We start from the raw sequence: 15,706 nt of genomic DNA, 5'->3' as shown, positions 1-15,706 counted from the left end.
CTCAGTCCTCAAGACATGACATAACTACATCTGCTCTATTCTTCAGATGGTGAAAGTGGACATCTTTACAACTGATTGGAGCGGATGTGTAGCCTATCCATATATCTATTCACAATTGGAGATGGACTTTCTAGTTGTTCCACAAACTGGTTTAACTGGGGGCTCATAAGAATGAATTTACTCAGTGACTGGGTCAAGAATGGCTCCGTGGTTTCCTATAGAAATTAGTAGTACTATAACTTAAAGCTCTAATAATCTCTATTATCATTTGTTTGACAACTTTCAGGTAGCTCTTGTTCTTAGTAGACTAAGATCATGGGTAGTCACGTGTGATAAGAGTGTTCTGCCATCTTTTTAAGACGCCATCCTCACACAGGACTGTTTTATACCCTGATTGCTACCTCCTACAGTATTGTTGACAAAGAGGCAGTAAAATATAGGTCTTGTATCTTTCTACAAAATCCAAAGTTCATAACTCAGAATTAATGATCCACTCACCCCCAAAAGTTCTTGGATGACTAGGCCTAAGCTCTCGGGCCTTTACCCAGTTAGAAAACTTCTAGGTCACACGTGGTCCATAATAATGAGAAAACAATGCCCGATGGCAGAACCATTACAAAGGTTAACAAACAATCATTCAGGCGCTACACAATACAGTAATATTATTCAAGTTAGCACTGATTCGCTTTACTCACAGTTGATAGAGTAAATTAATTGCTTGGCGAAATTACTGCACACCATCAATGATATCTTACAAATCTGTGACTGCTACAAAAGTTACAGTTACAATAATCCAGTGCATTTTCTCAAGGCCTCATTTTCCAAAGGAAAAATATGTAATAACCTGAAATACACTTTCTAATATGCTGCATTCCATTCCTGTTATCAAATTTCCGTTAATGGAGTAGAAGAATTGTATTTGTTGTGAAACCGACCTGGGCTTCATTACCAGGGAGAGATTGGTGCCATTCGTTCCAATAATGTCTCTCGGAAGTTAAAAATAAGTTTGATTCATTATTTTTATCTGGTATAGAGGAAAAAACTCTTTTCTGATATAAATAAAGCATTATGAATATGTACTCAACAACGATTTGTCTTAGGTCATGAAATTAGCCTACCAATGCTAATTTTTAAAGATGTTATTATAAGGCAATGATTGGAAGATATAGTAAAGTCAACTGTCAGTTAGCTGTCACTTTTCGATGTTGTTAAAGAGTGCTGAGATATATAATGAATTAACGGAACGCTCTCCAAGGTAGAACTAAGTTAGAAGTACCCTCTCCAAATGTAGAGGTAAACTCAATAATGTATTTACATTAAGTTTTGTTAACTGTGGGGAAAATGCTAAGCATAAAACAAACCTGGTAACCTTTTTTGGTCAGGCTTATTGCAAAGTTCACTGACATGGCAGCCTATTTATTTTCCCGATTTTGTATTTTTTTATTTAAAAACTAGTACCTGCTCACGATGATGGAGATTTTTGCATTATTTCCAAGTCCCCTATTGTAAATCACCTTAAGTTATATGCCAAAAGCATACAGAGATTAGGCTAATGTGTACCTAGCTTAGGCCGTAGGACAACATGGCGTGGTTTTTTTTTTTTCCTATGCCAAGGTAAAATTTTACTTTAAACCGGTTCAGCAGCACCTTTTTGGCTGGAAAATACATCCTGTTTTAATGTCTGCTCGGAGCATTTCATCGTTTTGCTAGCAAACAACTAACCAAGCCTAACCAAGGTTACCCCGTCCTAACCCTAAGCAAGTGCACGATATTAGTTTGAAAACATTCCATGAACTTACCTTAATCTGAACCTTAATCTGACTGAGAACTGTCATTGGGTTCAAGATCATTGCAATTCACTAGCTTTTGTGTTCTCCCCCACTCGTTGAAACCAGCTTTCCCACTGTAGCCTCCCGAATTGTGGGATATACGGTGGGGTCCACTACCTCTGAAGGTAGGCTGCTCATTTGCCGGCAAAACGAATGTCAGAAGCATTCAAAGCACTCACTAAAACATGGGAGTAATAATTTCAAGTCGAAATGTGATGATGGTTAATGTAAAATAATTCTGAAAATGTTTCCTTTGCCCAGTTTTCCAGGTTCTTGTGGGAATTATCTTTATTGTTGTAAAAATATTTATCCTACTTATCCTACATCAGCTTTTTCATTCTGGCGGGCTGATATTCCGCGACAACCTCATGTTGCGTATTAGAAGCAAGAAACTTGGGGTTCCCTAGTTTGAAAGACAATGTCTAGACTTTTTTACTTTATGCCCAGAGAAGCCAGAACTGACAAGGGGAAGCAGTGCATTCCTAAGTACCAGAAGCTCTTGATGTTACCTATTCTAACATATCATTACCCTACTGTCCATGCTTTTCCTGGGCTTTACCCCTGGATCTTCAGTACATAGCTGTGGCTTTATTCCTGGATCCTTATTGCCTAATTTTAGGCTTCACATCTCAATCCGTGCTTTGAAGTACAGTACTGGGTAATAATTTAGGACACTGTGTCTTGACCTGACCACATGGCCCCCTTGACTACATGACCATGCGTAGGCCTAGCTGAACGATGTATGTGCAAACATTCTGTAGTATTACCCAGTAAGGGCCTATTGCTGCATATTCCAATGTGTTTTCAGCAGATGGGAAATGTGATCATGTGTTAAACCTAGGTCAGTGCAGTAGAGTATATCTTGATATTGAGACTGTAACATGCAAAGAGTAATCTTTTAGAGGTGTGAGAAGTAATGAAAGTAGCCCTTTATAAAGGATACTGTTAGCTATTTTAGATGTCACATGGATGTTTTAGTAAACCTAAATGTTGTAGGGCATAACTAAGTAACATATTAAACTCATTGAGACCCATAACTACAACTTGGAATATGATAATAACTTGGATAATTAATTAAATAATAACTAAATCTTTACAAAATTAATTACATTCTTGAGAGGCTTTTCTTGCCAGATTCTGTGAGGCTTTTCTTGCCAGATTCTGTGAGAGATGTATGGTACTGTGAGGAGAGCTATGGCAGGTGTTTACCAGGCAAAGTAGGCCATTGTCTGTGGTGGTTGTTTTCAAAAGGGTATTCAGCAGATCTTAGAGTTTCTATTTCACTTCTGCCTTTATAAACTCCTCTCACTATTGGCGATTAAGGGCTGCCCCTCAGCCCTTTCCCAGGTCTTCTGGTTTAAGAGCATGAACCTGTTTGCCTCAGTGGAGGTCTCCTTGCTCTTTATGAGATTTGAACAGTCTTACCTGTCCCTTGAAATCAGGTCTTAGAGTGGGATGTAACTCCTGTCCTTCATAATCTCACGCAGGTGCCTTCCAAGCCCCTGAGAGAGAGGCTGCAGACAGATGTTATGCTCAAGATTGTTTTGTTGCTAGCCGTAGCATAAGCACAGAAGTAGGGAAACTGTATAGTCTCTGTTACATGTGAGGCTCTTGAAAGGATGGGAATCCCTCTCATTTTTGTCTCTTCCTGAGTTTGTGGCAAAAACTTAGAATGTCACTTCATGATGGGAGAGATGAATTGTTCTTGATCCTCTCACTTTGAGAAGATGATTGAGACAATTTCTTGTTGCGTCCAGTGCGAGTTCTTCGACACCTCAAACCCAAGGGTTGATGACTGTTCATTAGTGCCTGCAGACACAAGAAAGAATTAGCCAAGGCTAGTTGTGCTCTGGCTTCAGAAGATCATCAAACAAGCATACAAACTATATAGCAAGGAGCTATCACCAGAAATAAATTCTCTACACCCCAGCAGAGGGCTCATTGTCGTCCAACAAGGAACTAGAACAGGCATACAAACCTAGCAATCCCCTCATGTTAGGACAGCCCTATCCCTCATGTTCAGGAGAAACTTCTCAGTGTCACAGGTATTGTGAGCAGTTATGTTTTACAGTTAAACTACCTTTACCTCTTGGCCTGAGGGATGTCTTCCACAAGCCCTTGGATGTTCAGCATCTTTTGCAGTTACTTAAGCTACATTTGGAGAGAATTTTATCTCACCTTAGGTTTAAGGTGGTGAATAATTGGATGAAAAAAGGATACCTTGTATTTTTTCCTTCCTTCTATATCTTCTTCCTGCAGCCAACTGCTGTATTCTTGGCTCATAAGGTGTGAATCTCTCTGCTCCCCCTTTTAACAGGGGCTGATGATTTAGCGGGGGCAATGGGGAAGCTATCAATTGAGTCCATAATTTCTTGATTGATTCACATACTCAGCTGCATTCTGACTTGTGCTACCCTAACTGTTCTGCAAAACTTGGTTCCCCATAGTTTTTGTAGAGTGAGATTGCAGGCATATCTCACTCTGGTTAGGGGCCCTATCAATCTTGTATCCCTTAGCCAGATTGTATAGAAGGTTACAGAAGTCATTGGTTCCTTGCTCATTATCATGACTGGACATGGCATTTCTAGGTGGAGATTCAACTTGCCAGTGACTTAAGAGAATGTTCTCCCACCTAAGGAGAAATGATGAAAGTTTGTATTCCCAATGGAACAGATATCAAATTTTAAAATATCTGCATTTTCATCAGTTAAAAACCAGAGCATTTCATCATAATCCCACTTCAGCCACCTGACATATTCCTTGATGCTGAAAGAAAAAGTGCTAGTTTATGGCTAGAGAGTAGGGGAATTAATCCACTCACCCACCTATCCCCAATTAACCACTTTGTTCTTAGTTTTCAGTGACCATTCCAGCTTGCACTCCTTAAAAGTCTGTGGTTTGTATACTTGAAAAAAAATATAAATTATACTACTTCAAAATTTTCAATTTAGGGTAGAAAGTCCCAGATTTAACTTTATGAACTGAAATATGTATTTCTTTTTACAGTAATAAAGTGATGCAAGTTATACTGTTTTTTGCGCAGCTAGTCTTGAAAATGATGTTACAGTACTGTATATGATTTATAAGGTAGTCCTATTTTGTTTCTTGCCAAACTTATATTGATTCCACACGGAATATTCCAGTTAAATTTTGCTCCAATTCAATGGTAAGATTCCATGTTTGATCCTTTGTTGCAAAATAACTCAGGCAAAGATAATAAGTTCTTGAAAGGCAATAATAATGAAAATTCAGATTTTGTTTTTGCAGGAGGGGATAATGGCTAGTGCTGGGCAATTTGTTTGACATTCATTTGATAGATGGTTCTTTTATTTTTTAATGCTTTCTCTCCCAGCTACTTGGGCTTATTTTGTCAACCACTCATAGTTCCAACTTAATTCATGTTGTATTTAGGTGTTTTCTGCATTCTTCTCCCTAACTCCCTTTTATTTTTTCAACTGACGATACATTTGCATTCCATTTAGAAGCTGACTTACCAAGTGCTAGAAGTGGACTTTGATCCATAAAAATGGCATTTTGCTTATTGTTACGTGCTCTGAGAGTGACAGCACTTTGATTACTTTTCACTCACCTGTTTGTTAGCTGCCGTGGTACTTCACTTATATGAGACCAATGCTGGCACCTGAGTTGTTTTAGGTCTACGATATTTGTCTAGAAAATCATTGTTACTAAAGCTTTCAGGCCAGCCTTTTCTCCTATAGAGTTTTATTTGGAATGAATTCTCTCCAATCTAGCTACTGTGTGACTTGTGATACACTATCTCTAGGGCATCACTTGGTTTTCCAAAGTTTTCCTGGAGTGAGAGTACAGACTTACTTGACTCTGCTTGGGGCTGTATCAATCTGGCATTCCTGTGCCAAATTGTATAGGAGATTATTGGAGTCATTGGTCCCCTGCTCATTACCTTGACTGAGAGGCATTTCCAGGGGGAGATTCAACTTACCTGTCAGTTAAGAGAGTTTCCTCCCATCTAAGGAATGAGTTTCCAATATGAAGGGTGATGGTTTCTATATCTGTAGGAACAAACATAAAATTCAAGTTAATTGCTAGTGCTGGGCAGTTTGTCGCATACAGTTAAATGGTGCTTTTATTTTTCTGTAAAAGAAAGTTATTGAGATGGCTATTTGTATGTCCACCTGCACTTTTTCTGTCTGCCCTTGGATCTTAAAAACTACTGAGGCTAGAGGGCTGCAGATTGGTATGTTGATCATCCACCCTCCAATCATCAAATGAACCAAATTGCAGCCCTCTAGCCACAGTAGTTTTTATTTTATTTAAGGTTAAAGTTAGCCATGATTGTGCATCTGGCATCACTGTATATGCCAGCAACACAGGCTGAGAGTTTCATGGGTCATGGCTTAGAGTTTCATACACAAAACTTGATTGCATCAAAGAAACTTTGGCACATTGTTTACTTGTTTATTTTTAATCTTCCTTTATTGGCTGTTTTGTTTTATTTTGCCAACCTACATAGTTCCAGCCTAATTTCATGTTGATATTCTCTGTTACTGTATTGTGCATTCTCTCCCACCTCATTCTTTCTAACAACCATTTATTTGTTCCATTGATGATACATTTGCTTTTCCTTTAGAAGGTAACTGATCAAGAGCCAAAAGTGGACGTTTATCTCATAAAAGTGGCATTTTGCCTTTTGTCAGCTAGGCTCTTGGGTGGGAGGGTGACTCATCCCTCTTTTCACGAAAGTGGCGGCACTTGGAGTACTTGTCACTCCCCTGTTTGGTGGATGCCCTGGTAATTCACATATGGAACCTGTGCTGGTATCATAGTTGTTGCAAGTCAATGTTTTGGAAATACAGTAATCATTATCATTATTACAATTTCTAAGGTAGCCTTTTCTCCATGGGTTTGTAACTATATGAAATGAGCTCTACTCAATCTCTCCTGTCTTGGGCATTGTATGCCTAAATTCTCATGTAATCTAGTTCTTCATCTGTTTTGTTAAAAACAATTTTTTTGGCCAATTCTGTGAGAATCTAGAATTTGACTGGGAATCATTATCTACTGGTTATGTATGGTAAAAATGATTATACTTTATCAGCATTAATAAGATAATAATACTGTATGTCCCTTTCCTGTGATATCCTTGGCCACCTTATGTGTGTTCTCCTGTTACTTCCATATCCAATGCACCATTTCTTTGCCACCTTTGTAACATCTTCACACTAGACTCTACCACAAATATTAGCATTCTGTTGTGATACATTTTCAAAATCTCCGGTTTCTTTGTCAGTGCATGTTTCTGAAGTTCTGAATAATACAGACCCTGTGACCCAATCTTATTACTTTTTTTTTTTTTCACCAATTGGATATTTTTAACTCTCTAGTACCAGCACTGTACCATGTAGTTGGAAATCTCATCCCACGTCATCCAGGCTGTTGCTATTGGTTTTTCTTATTGCATTTGTCAGTACTTGCTTCATAGTTTAGTTTATACCAAAGGTAACAGAAATGTTATAATATTTCCAAGATCTGCTTTTTAGCACATTGTGGTCCCTTTCTGTTCTTATAAACTTAGGGCATCATTTCTTTACCCCTGCTACATTTCACTAGTCTGAGTATCTCTTGTGACACCATCTGTTACATTTGGTTGACAGTGCTAAGTTCACCACTACATATCTCCCTCAGCTTCTCTATGGACACTTTCCTGCTTGTACTTTTTCCTTTGCAGTCTTTCCTGTCATTATAAGCGTTGTTTTGCTTATGTTGAATGTCAGTCCTCTTTCATTTTATTTCACTCTTCCATTTAGTTAACAATTCTACAGCTTCAGAATCTGCTGTCATTGCTTGTTCATCTACACATAGCACTACCCAGGGACCCCCCTTTCTTTAGTCTTAGCAGATTCCTTTGTTATGAAGATCCTTGATGGTCACCTACATTAATCTCAAATACTGTACAGTACTTCTAATACTCCTGTCACTGTCATCACTCTAGATCTGTTTATGATAGAGTAATGTTACTGGTTTAGTGAGTCTTTCTCATATCCTCTGCCTCTGTAATGTCAGCGTAATAGTTTGTCTTTGTACTCTGTCAAATACCTTCTCAAGATCTGCAATAATGTAGGATAATCTCTTCCATGTTACTTATTTTGCAGTTGCCTCATTATAAGTACTGCATCTGTTGTTAACCTCTGGCATGAAGCCATAGAAACATTACTGATTTCAACAATCTTTTGCAGCCTTTCTTCCAGCACCTTCTCTTGTGTTTTGGTATATCCTATTTTCCTGTACATTTTATTGTCATGTTTGTTTCCCACTCATTTGGGCCCCTTTCTTTGTCAGGTTTTTGGTTATACATTTTCCAGTCAGATACACATTTTGAAAAAGTGCCATTTTCACTTTGAAAGTTGAATTCCCTCTCTAAAACTGCATTAGACTTCACCAAACAAAATATTTGTTTGTTCAGTTATGTGAGCTGGTGCCCCTCTTAAAGAGCAGCTTAACAACAGTACCTTTAGCTGCTGGAAGGACATAGGAAGCTTCATACAATATTACTAGTGTACTCACTGATCTGCAGGAAGATGTAAGCTTATGCCTAATGAGGGTTTGTATGTTGTGTTGTAAATGTTTGAAAACCACAATTTCTAAGATTATTTCTTTTAACTTTATTAAATTTTTTCTTTCAGAAGAAAATTGGCACCATCTGACTTTCCAACACATTCCCACGCAAGATGGAAGGATATTTGAAGTGAGCTCGTGAATCCCATATAGCTGATGTGTATGTTGTCAACAGGACATTACAGTCTACTGATTTTATATATTCATTTTATACATGAATGGAAGTGACTGATTTTATCCAGCATTATATGGGCATCAAGATTTCTTCCATTCAGGTAGGTTTCAATGGTGATTAAAAATATTTTTATGTACTATCTTTAAACTAATTAATTTTGAGAGGTAGTACCATAGATTTTAAAAGATAGTACTGTTTTCCATCAGGCTGGGGTCCCAGATGAATGTGACTTGAAGGTTCCCTAGTTATATTAGTTATTACAGTACTGCTTCCTACACACGTTACGGCCATGAATGCCTAGAGTTGCATTTTTTGTGTTGTGCTTGCTGCCTTTCTTTGTTGCTAAGCTTCTCTTGCATGTGCCCTATATTTTACCCTTCACATGTATTTTTGGTTCTCAGATAAGAGAAGTTTCATTCATAAATACTTGTCTTTATGCTCACCACTGTTTTTAATTATCTCTTTCACATTTTTGTAAGTGCCATTACCCTTCCTTTGTTTTGTACTTTAGAGCTCTATCTTTAGTTGAAGTCATATGTGGTTTGTTGAACATATTCCAAACCATTGCAAGGTAAATGTAATACTTTTCTTGTGGGATATTATCAGCCATCCTCCAGTGGAGATGCATTTGGATCTAGATATGCCTTCAGGATCAGATTCTCTGATAAAGAACTTTATTTAAAATGACATCAAGAGCTATCACCTAGGGGATCTCACAGAGGCACTGTAGAGATGAATTAAATAGTGTTTCTTACCCACAGCAGTATCCCCAGAACAGCTTACCCATGCAACTTGACCATTTTCTTTGTCAGCTTTCAGTAGTGGTCATGATGCCAGTTAACACAAAAATCAAATCATTCAATTAAAAGTCAAGTCTTAATGCTCATTCTAATTTTTTGTATACAAAGTAGATTACTTTTTCTTGACTGCTGCTTCATTTTTATTAGCCTTCACATTCTTGTGTGTATGTGTAAATGCAGTTCAGCATATTTTCATCACAATTTTAAATAACCCCTTGTGCAGTCATGTTGCTTCAGTGTTTTTAAGTAAAGATATAGGCATCTTTATCAGAAGAAAGGACAAAATTGTTACACCAGAGGAATATAAAAAACCATTACTAGATACATAATTTATGGACATAGATTTCAAGTGCCTGTAGATGGATCTCAGTACCTGTCAATGACTTCTTTTTGCACTTCAAAGTAGAACTCCTCAGTATTATAGACCATGGATTGAAAGTGTGGCCATTCAATGTTGTAATTGTCAGTGACTAGAAATATTGTCCTAAAACCTCTTGCACAGCAATAAGTATTCATAAGTCACGGGAATCAGGTCAGACATCATGAGATCAAGGGCACTGTCTACCACCCTTTTATTTAAAAAGAATCTAGATATAGCTTCAGTTCTGCTACGAGGCACTTGGAGGAGTACTTTTGCAAGTTTTTACCTCATACAGTACTCGCAGATTCATGGATGCTTTTTCATTTGGGCTTGTAGTAGTGCCGGGTTGGACTTTAGCAACCTCTTGTGGGGATATTGTTGTGGAAACCTCGCCCTCATAACTGTCCAATTCATGTAAGTCAGGCATGACCCTGTTAGTCCTTTAGAGCCTTGGGTTGAGCCCATTTCTTACTCCACAGCCTCACTTTTGCTCAGTCATATATTTTCTCCCACATAAGTTGCCAAGTAAAAGTACAGTAATGGATTTGTGGTAAAACTTAACTTTTATTGAAGCAAATTTATTTCTTTTACACTGACCCATTGCTTTTACAGTAACAACCATCCTCCTAGCTCTCCTTTCTATCATAGCTGATCCAGACAACACAGTAAGTGATCCAAACTTTCCCATGTCCCACTATCCTGGACCCCCAATCCTCTCTTTCTCTCTCTTGTGATTTGAATGTCTGGGGCTTCATGCAGATGCATGATAGGCTAAGTGCAAGTAATGGGTCTCTGTGGAACAAAAAAAAGTTTAAAAATTATATTTTGGATAGTATGTATGTACTCAGTTTCATATACTGTAGATGGCTCTATCAAAACCCTATAGCTAAAAAAACAATTTGAATTTAAGTTTTTATACATTTCTAGCTTGGCTACATAATGCATTATTTATAATTGGCTGTTCTGCATTGGTGTGTATAACTGTTTTCAATATTTGCAACATTTCTTAAATTAGGTATCTCTGCTGGACATTTTTATAAAAATGTAAATACCTGTACTTAAAGGGCCACATTTTAAAATATTTATATATGACTATTTGCCAAAATAGTTGCTGCTGTTGTTTAGTGGTTTTCAGTTAGTTTATTTATTAATCTAAACAAAAGGTTAGAAGTCATAATTTCATTACTGAAAATTATGATAAGATGGTGTTTAAGTTGGTTTGATTTAAGAATCAGTAAAATGATTACAATATAACTTGTAATCTCAGCATTAACTAACCCCTATGATGGGAATTAGCGCAGATTGCTTTTTGTTATGTATTTCATGTTTACTTAACTCCTTATCCATTAGAACCCCTTTCAGTTCCAGAACATTTCAAATGAAATAACTGTAATGAGAGCAAAGTATTTAAAGAACAAGAACTGAACTTACAATCAATGCACCATGGGGAATCTCATAAATCTTGTGTGATGTGAGATATGTTTTAGCTGACATCAGCTTTTAATACAGTTTCTCATACGTCTCATAAACTTCTATGAACATTAATTTTTGTCAATTTTGTTTGGTTCCAGAGAGAATGTTTTGGTTATAAAAATATTTTAATTAAACAAAAAACAGATAGGAGATAACACCAATACAATAGTTTGAATTGGATACATATGTGCAGTATATAGTTCCTTGTATAGAATACCTAAGAAAGCTGGAGAAAATTGCGGGCAATTAAAGTCACAATATAAAGATGTGTAAGTTTAATCAGCTGGGGTTGGTGGAGGGGGCTGTGGGAAAGTGAGAGTAAGGGCACGGAGACGGTGGTGAGGGATATGCAGCTCTGGCAAGGAGGTGATGGGACCTTGACTACTAGTTGCTGTGAGGGATGTCAGTTGTATACTTCCAACCTGAAATGAAAAAAATATTATGAAAGCAACTGCTGTTTGAAGCATGTTACTACACAGTTGATATAAATATATTGTCTGTACAGGACAACGTGTGACCTGTTAATTTAAATTTATTACTCTCCTATGCTTTCAAATTCTCATGTAAACTAGTTATAAAATACACAGGCTACAACCTGAAAGTAAATTTTTGCCATTTTCACTCATCAGTCATTTTCAAAGGTATGATACACTTCAAAGGACAGCCAGGGAAAGGATGCATGTTGATCTTTAAAACTCCTAGAAGAACTTTGGATGAAATGACCTTTATTCATAATAGATAGACGGAAAAACCAAGGAAAACGGGGAAAGTGAAGGGACTTTTTATTCAGTCCATTTTAATACCGATGGTAAAAGAAAGATCCTTGACATGAAAAATCTGGAGCTTATCTCTGCTCGCTGCTTATCTGCTGAACACTGACTTCAGAATAAAGGTGGGAGATATTTAACTCCAGAATAAAGGTAGATGGTAAAAAAAAAAAACTAGATTAGTCACAAGTTTGTGTGTGTTCAGCAACCATTATTATTGGGAATGAATCTTACCTACTGTTAAAGTTAGCTTATATCTTTGTGCCATTAGGTGCAAAGATAAAAGCTAACTTTAACAGTAGGTAAGTATCCAAATAATTATCATGAAAGTTTTTATATTTTGTGTGACAGCATGGCTTAATGTTTTTAAGGGGTTTTGTTAAAATCTTGCCTATAACCACTTCAATTGCCTGCACCTATAACCAAGGTACTTGAGACTATTTTAGAGTGTAGAATTTCCTAGTTCCCCTTCTCACTGGGTGCTAGGGGAGTTTTGTCCCTCTGGGACCTGTACCAAACAAGACATGTTTTGACAGTAACAAATTTACATGCTGCTTCTGCCTGTTTCTCAGATCTGGAAAACAGTGACTAATTTCAATTGTTTTAGAGTGGAGCTGTAATAAGGCTGTCACTGAAGTTAATATGATTGATTAACTGTTGCTATCCTAGTATGGTATTTCCTCATAGCAATTTGTTTCGGACTAGTGACTTTCAAACGACCTGTTTCAGGAAGACCTATAGTAAATTGGCCTTGTGTTTGTTACAGCCTTGTTGTGGTTTGTGTCTGCTAATGTGTACAGAACTGAGGTGCTGTCAGCTTTGATCAAGATGGCAGTCCATTCCTTTGTGCAAGCTGCATGTGCAAGCTGCAAAGAAAAATATCTTAATTAGGGTACACGTTTAAACTTATGTTAAAACACACATGGAAAGTATTCCTTTGTCATGGAGGCTTAGGTGCAAGAATTCTCCCAGATGTGTTATAATGTCTTCTAGGGAAGTCCACCTCTTTTTTTTTTTTTTTTTTTTTTCAATTGGTGCTCCACCATGTGACCACCTCTCTTGGTAAAAGCCATGGGATGAGGCATTGTTTGTTCTGTATGTGGGTTGTTTGGGTTTATCGTGGGGAAAGAAACACTCCTTCCACACAGCCACACATCAATGCAGAAGAGACGGAAGCACCTGTTTTTTCCCCTGTACCATGGTTATATTAGGAAGTGCAAAGTGGATGGTATCACAGTCATAACTAGCCCAACTAGTTTCCCATCTTCTGGCTATCATCGAGGGAATCTATCCAACTCTGGTCTTCTTACTTTTCAAGTGGAAGAAAAGGGGTTCAAAGATGACTGTGCATCCAAACATTGCTGACCACTATGTACTTGATACTGAAGTCATATTTTTGCTACAGATTGTGTATGTTATGGGAATTCTGTTAGTGTTGTGACACTTATTTTAAAGAATACTGCTTTGTTAATTACGAGTTTATATAGTAGTTTAACCTAATCAATGTTAGCTAATTAAATATGAATTAATCCAAACCATAATGTGAACGTTTTTTTTTATTTACAGGGCTCAAGATGAGTTGGAAGCAGTGAAACAGGTCATTGCATCACTGAATGTGCATATGCATGAACATTAAAGTTTATGATGAGGCTGCAGTTGACATAGCAGCTAGCCAGAAATCAATGATGCTCTTAATTTTGCACTTTCCTTTACAAGTTAATCCTGAACTTTGCTTGTAACTTATACAGTATTTTATCCAGGGATTGTATCTGCTTCATCTCATTGTAATTGCATATAAAAAAAGTTATTTTCATCTAAAAAGTATTGATACTTCAACCTTAGAGGACTTTTATGCTAAGCCGCTAGAAAATGTTTGTATATGCATGATACACTGAGGAAAGTGCAATAACTGTCCGTATTGAAGTCAACTCTGTACTAAGGTATATTGAAGGTGAATTCAACCAGGGTGTGTAATTGTTCCTGGGGAAATACAAACCAGTCTTGTATGTAGGAGTACTCCTTGTGGTAAACTAGAAACAATCATTGAAGCTTGGCAACAGGGTGGTTAATTGGAGGTTGGAGAGTGAGTAAGTAAGAAACCCTTACTCACCTGCCATGAGCTGGCACTTTTTCTTTGGCTGTGGTTAAGACATCTTGCTGCACTGTAACTGCCCATTAAGTTGTAACTTGAAAGTTCCATCTTTTTTATTGTATATATGGGGCTTGAGTTTTTTGTTCAATGTTATTTGAACACACGAAGTGAACCACAAATGTTCTAAGTGGGTATTTGGCTGCTTTATGTCCTTGGTGTTAGTGTAACCAGTTTTGTTGTCCTGCAATGAGTGTGCTGGTTAATGTATGCAGTGCAGGAGGGCAAAACGAAGTTCACTGGTTTCTTCAGAGGTTACCCTGGCTTTGATACTGCCGGATCTTTTCAGCTCCTTCCTCCTGGACTGCCTCTCCTTCTCTCCCTAAATTCTACTCATTCTCCTCTGGCTTGCTGAAGAGGGTACATTCATATCAAGAGCAACCTTTTTTTTTCTAGCTTCATAAAACGATCATTTGGTGAAAGCTTATGAAGCTAAGGGCACTGGCCCATCCCTAGCCATTTGGAGAAACTCCTCAGTTTCACAGGCAAGGATGTCAGGTGCTTGGTGGAGCCAGACTACCTTTACCTCATTTTACTTCAGGGATGTTGTCCTGTGGTGGCTGCTGAAGAGGTTGTGTAGTCTCCAAGCTCCTCTCAGTCAAAAATAAACATTTCATCTAATGTACAGTACTTGGATGGCATAAGGTTGGAGGTTCAGTGGGTCTCTCTCTGAGCATTCGATCTTAGAGCCTTGGCTTGTAAGGTGTTACTTCCTTCTCTCTCCCCTTCATCTGAACTCATCAATTTGATTAACCCAGACAATAACTAACATTTTGGTGCTACCCTTTCTTTAGGGCTAGCACTTGGTGGTTTGCCAAAGTTTTCCTGCAGCAAGAGTTCAGACATATCTCATTATAGCTTACGGCCCTATAAATCTTGCTTTCTATGCCAGATTATATAAGAGGTTACAGAAGATTATTGTCCCCTGCTCATGAATGTGACCTTGAGCATATCTTTTCTGGGTGAAGATTCAGCTTGCCAGTGAGTTGAGAGACTATCCTCCCACCTACATAGTGAGTTTCTACATATAAGGCAATGGTGTATTTCCACAGAAACAAATACCAAATCTTTAATTTGTTTTTTTCCTAGTGTCCAAACCAGAACCTTTCATAATAATCCCACCTCAAATATCTGGTAGCAAAGAAAAAGTGCATGCTTACAGTGAGTGGGTGTTGCCCCACAACTCTCCTGCTTATGTCCAGTTAATCACCTTGTTACCAAATTTCAATGACTTTCCAGCTGGCACTGAGGAGTATTCATACATAAATGGCTTAGGTTTGTGTACTATGAAAAACAAAGTACTTAAAAGAATTTGTTATATTGGCTCATATTATTGAAGCTGATATTATTGAAGCCAACTAGTGGAGTCAAGTATATGATGGTACATATTTGACTTTGAAATCTAGAAAGGAAAGCATCTGATGTTTAACTATACAATATGCCTAATAATATAAATGCACTTAACAATATTACCAGTTGTCAGATTTTCAAGACAAGGATAAATGCCAATACCTATAGTTTTGTTACTCCCATTAAGCACTGCTGTTTGGCATCAGTA

General features: G+C 37.6%; 1 protein-coding gene and 1 long non-coding RNA gene across 3 annotated transcripts in view; one reads left to right on the top strand and one right to left on the bottom strand.

Moving 5' to 3' along the window:
* The first annotated feature begins 1,139 nt into the window (after positions 1 to 1,139).
* On the top strand, positions 1,140 to 15,659 carry LOC136832283 (uncharacterized). Its single transcript, XR_010851151.1, has 3 exons — positions 1,140 to 1,293; positions 8,492 to 8,698; positions 13,566 to 15,659. It is a non-coding gene; the product is annotated as an uncharacterized lncRNA (long non-coding RNA).
* The window catches only part of alpha-Man-IIb (alpha-Mannosidase class II b), a 1,038,654-nt gene continuing 1,034,440 nt past the window's right edge, over positions 11,493 to 15,706 (bottom strand). For both annotated transcript variants that reach the window (XM_067093152.1, XM_067093153.1), the window contains one exon: positions 11,493 to 11,654. In XM_067093152.1, the coding sequence (XP_066949253.1) occupies positions 11,508 to 11,654 (147 nt within the window). In that variant the 3' untranslated portion in view covers positions 11,493 to 11,507. The remainder of the gene's footprint in view (positions 11,655 to 15,706) is intronic.

Source organism: Macrobrachium rosenbergii, chromosome 49 (genome assembly GCF_040412425.1).
Source record: "Macrobrachium rosenbergii isolate ZJJX-2024 chromosome 49, ASM4041242v1, whole genome shotgun sequence".
NCBI lineage: Eukaryota > Metazoa > Arthropoda > Malacostraca > Decapoda > Palaemonidae > Macrobrachium > Macrobrachium rosenbergii.
The sequence above is the reverse complement of the archived record's forward strand: the minus strand, read 5'-3'. Positions and strand labels throughout refer to the sequence as shown.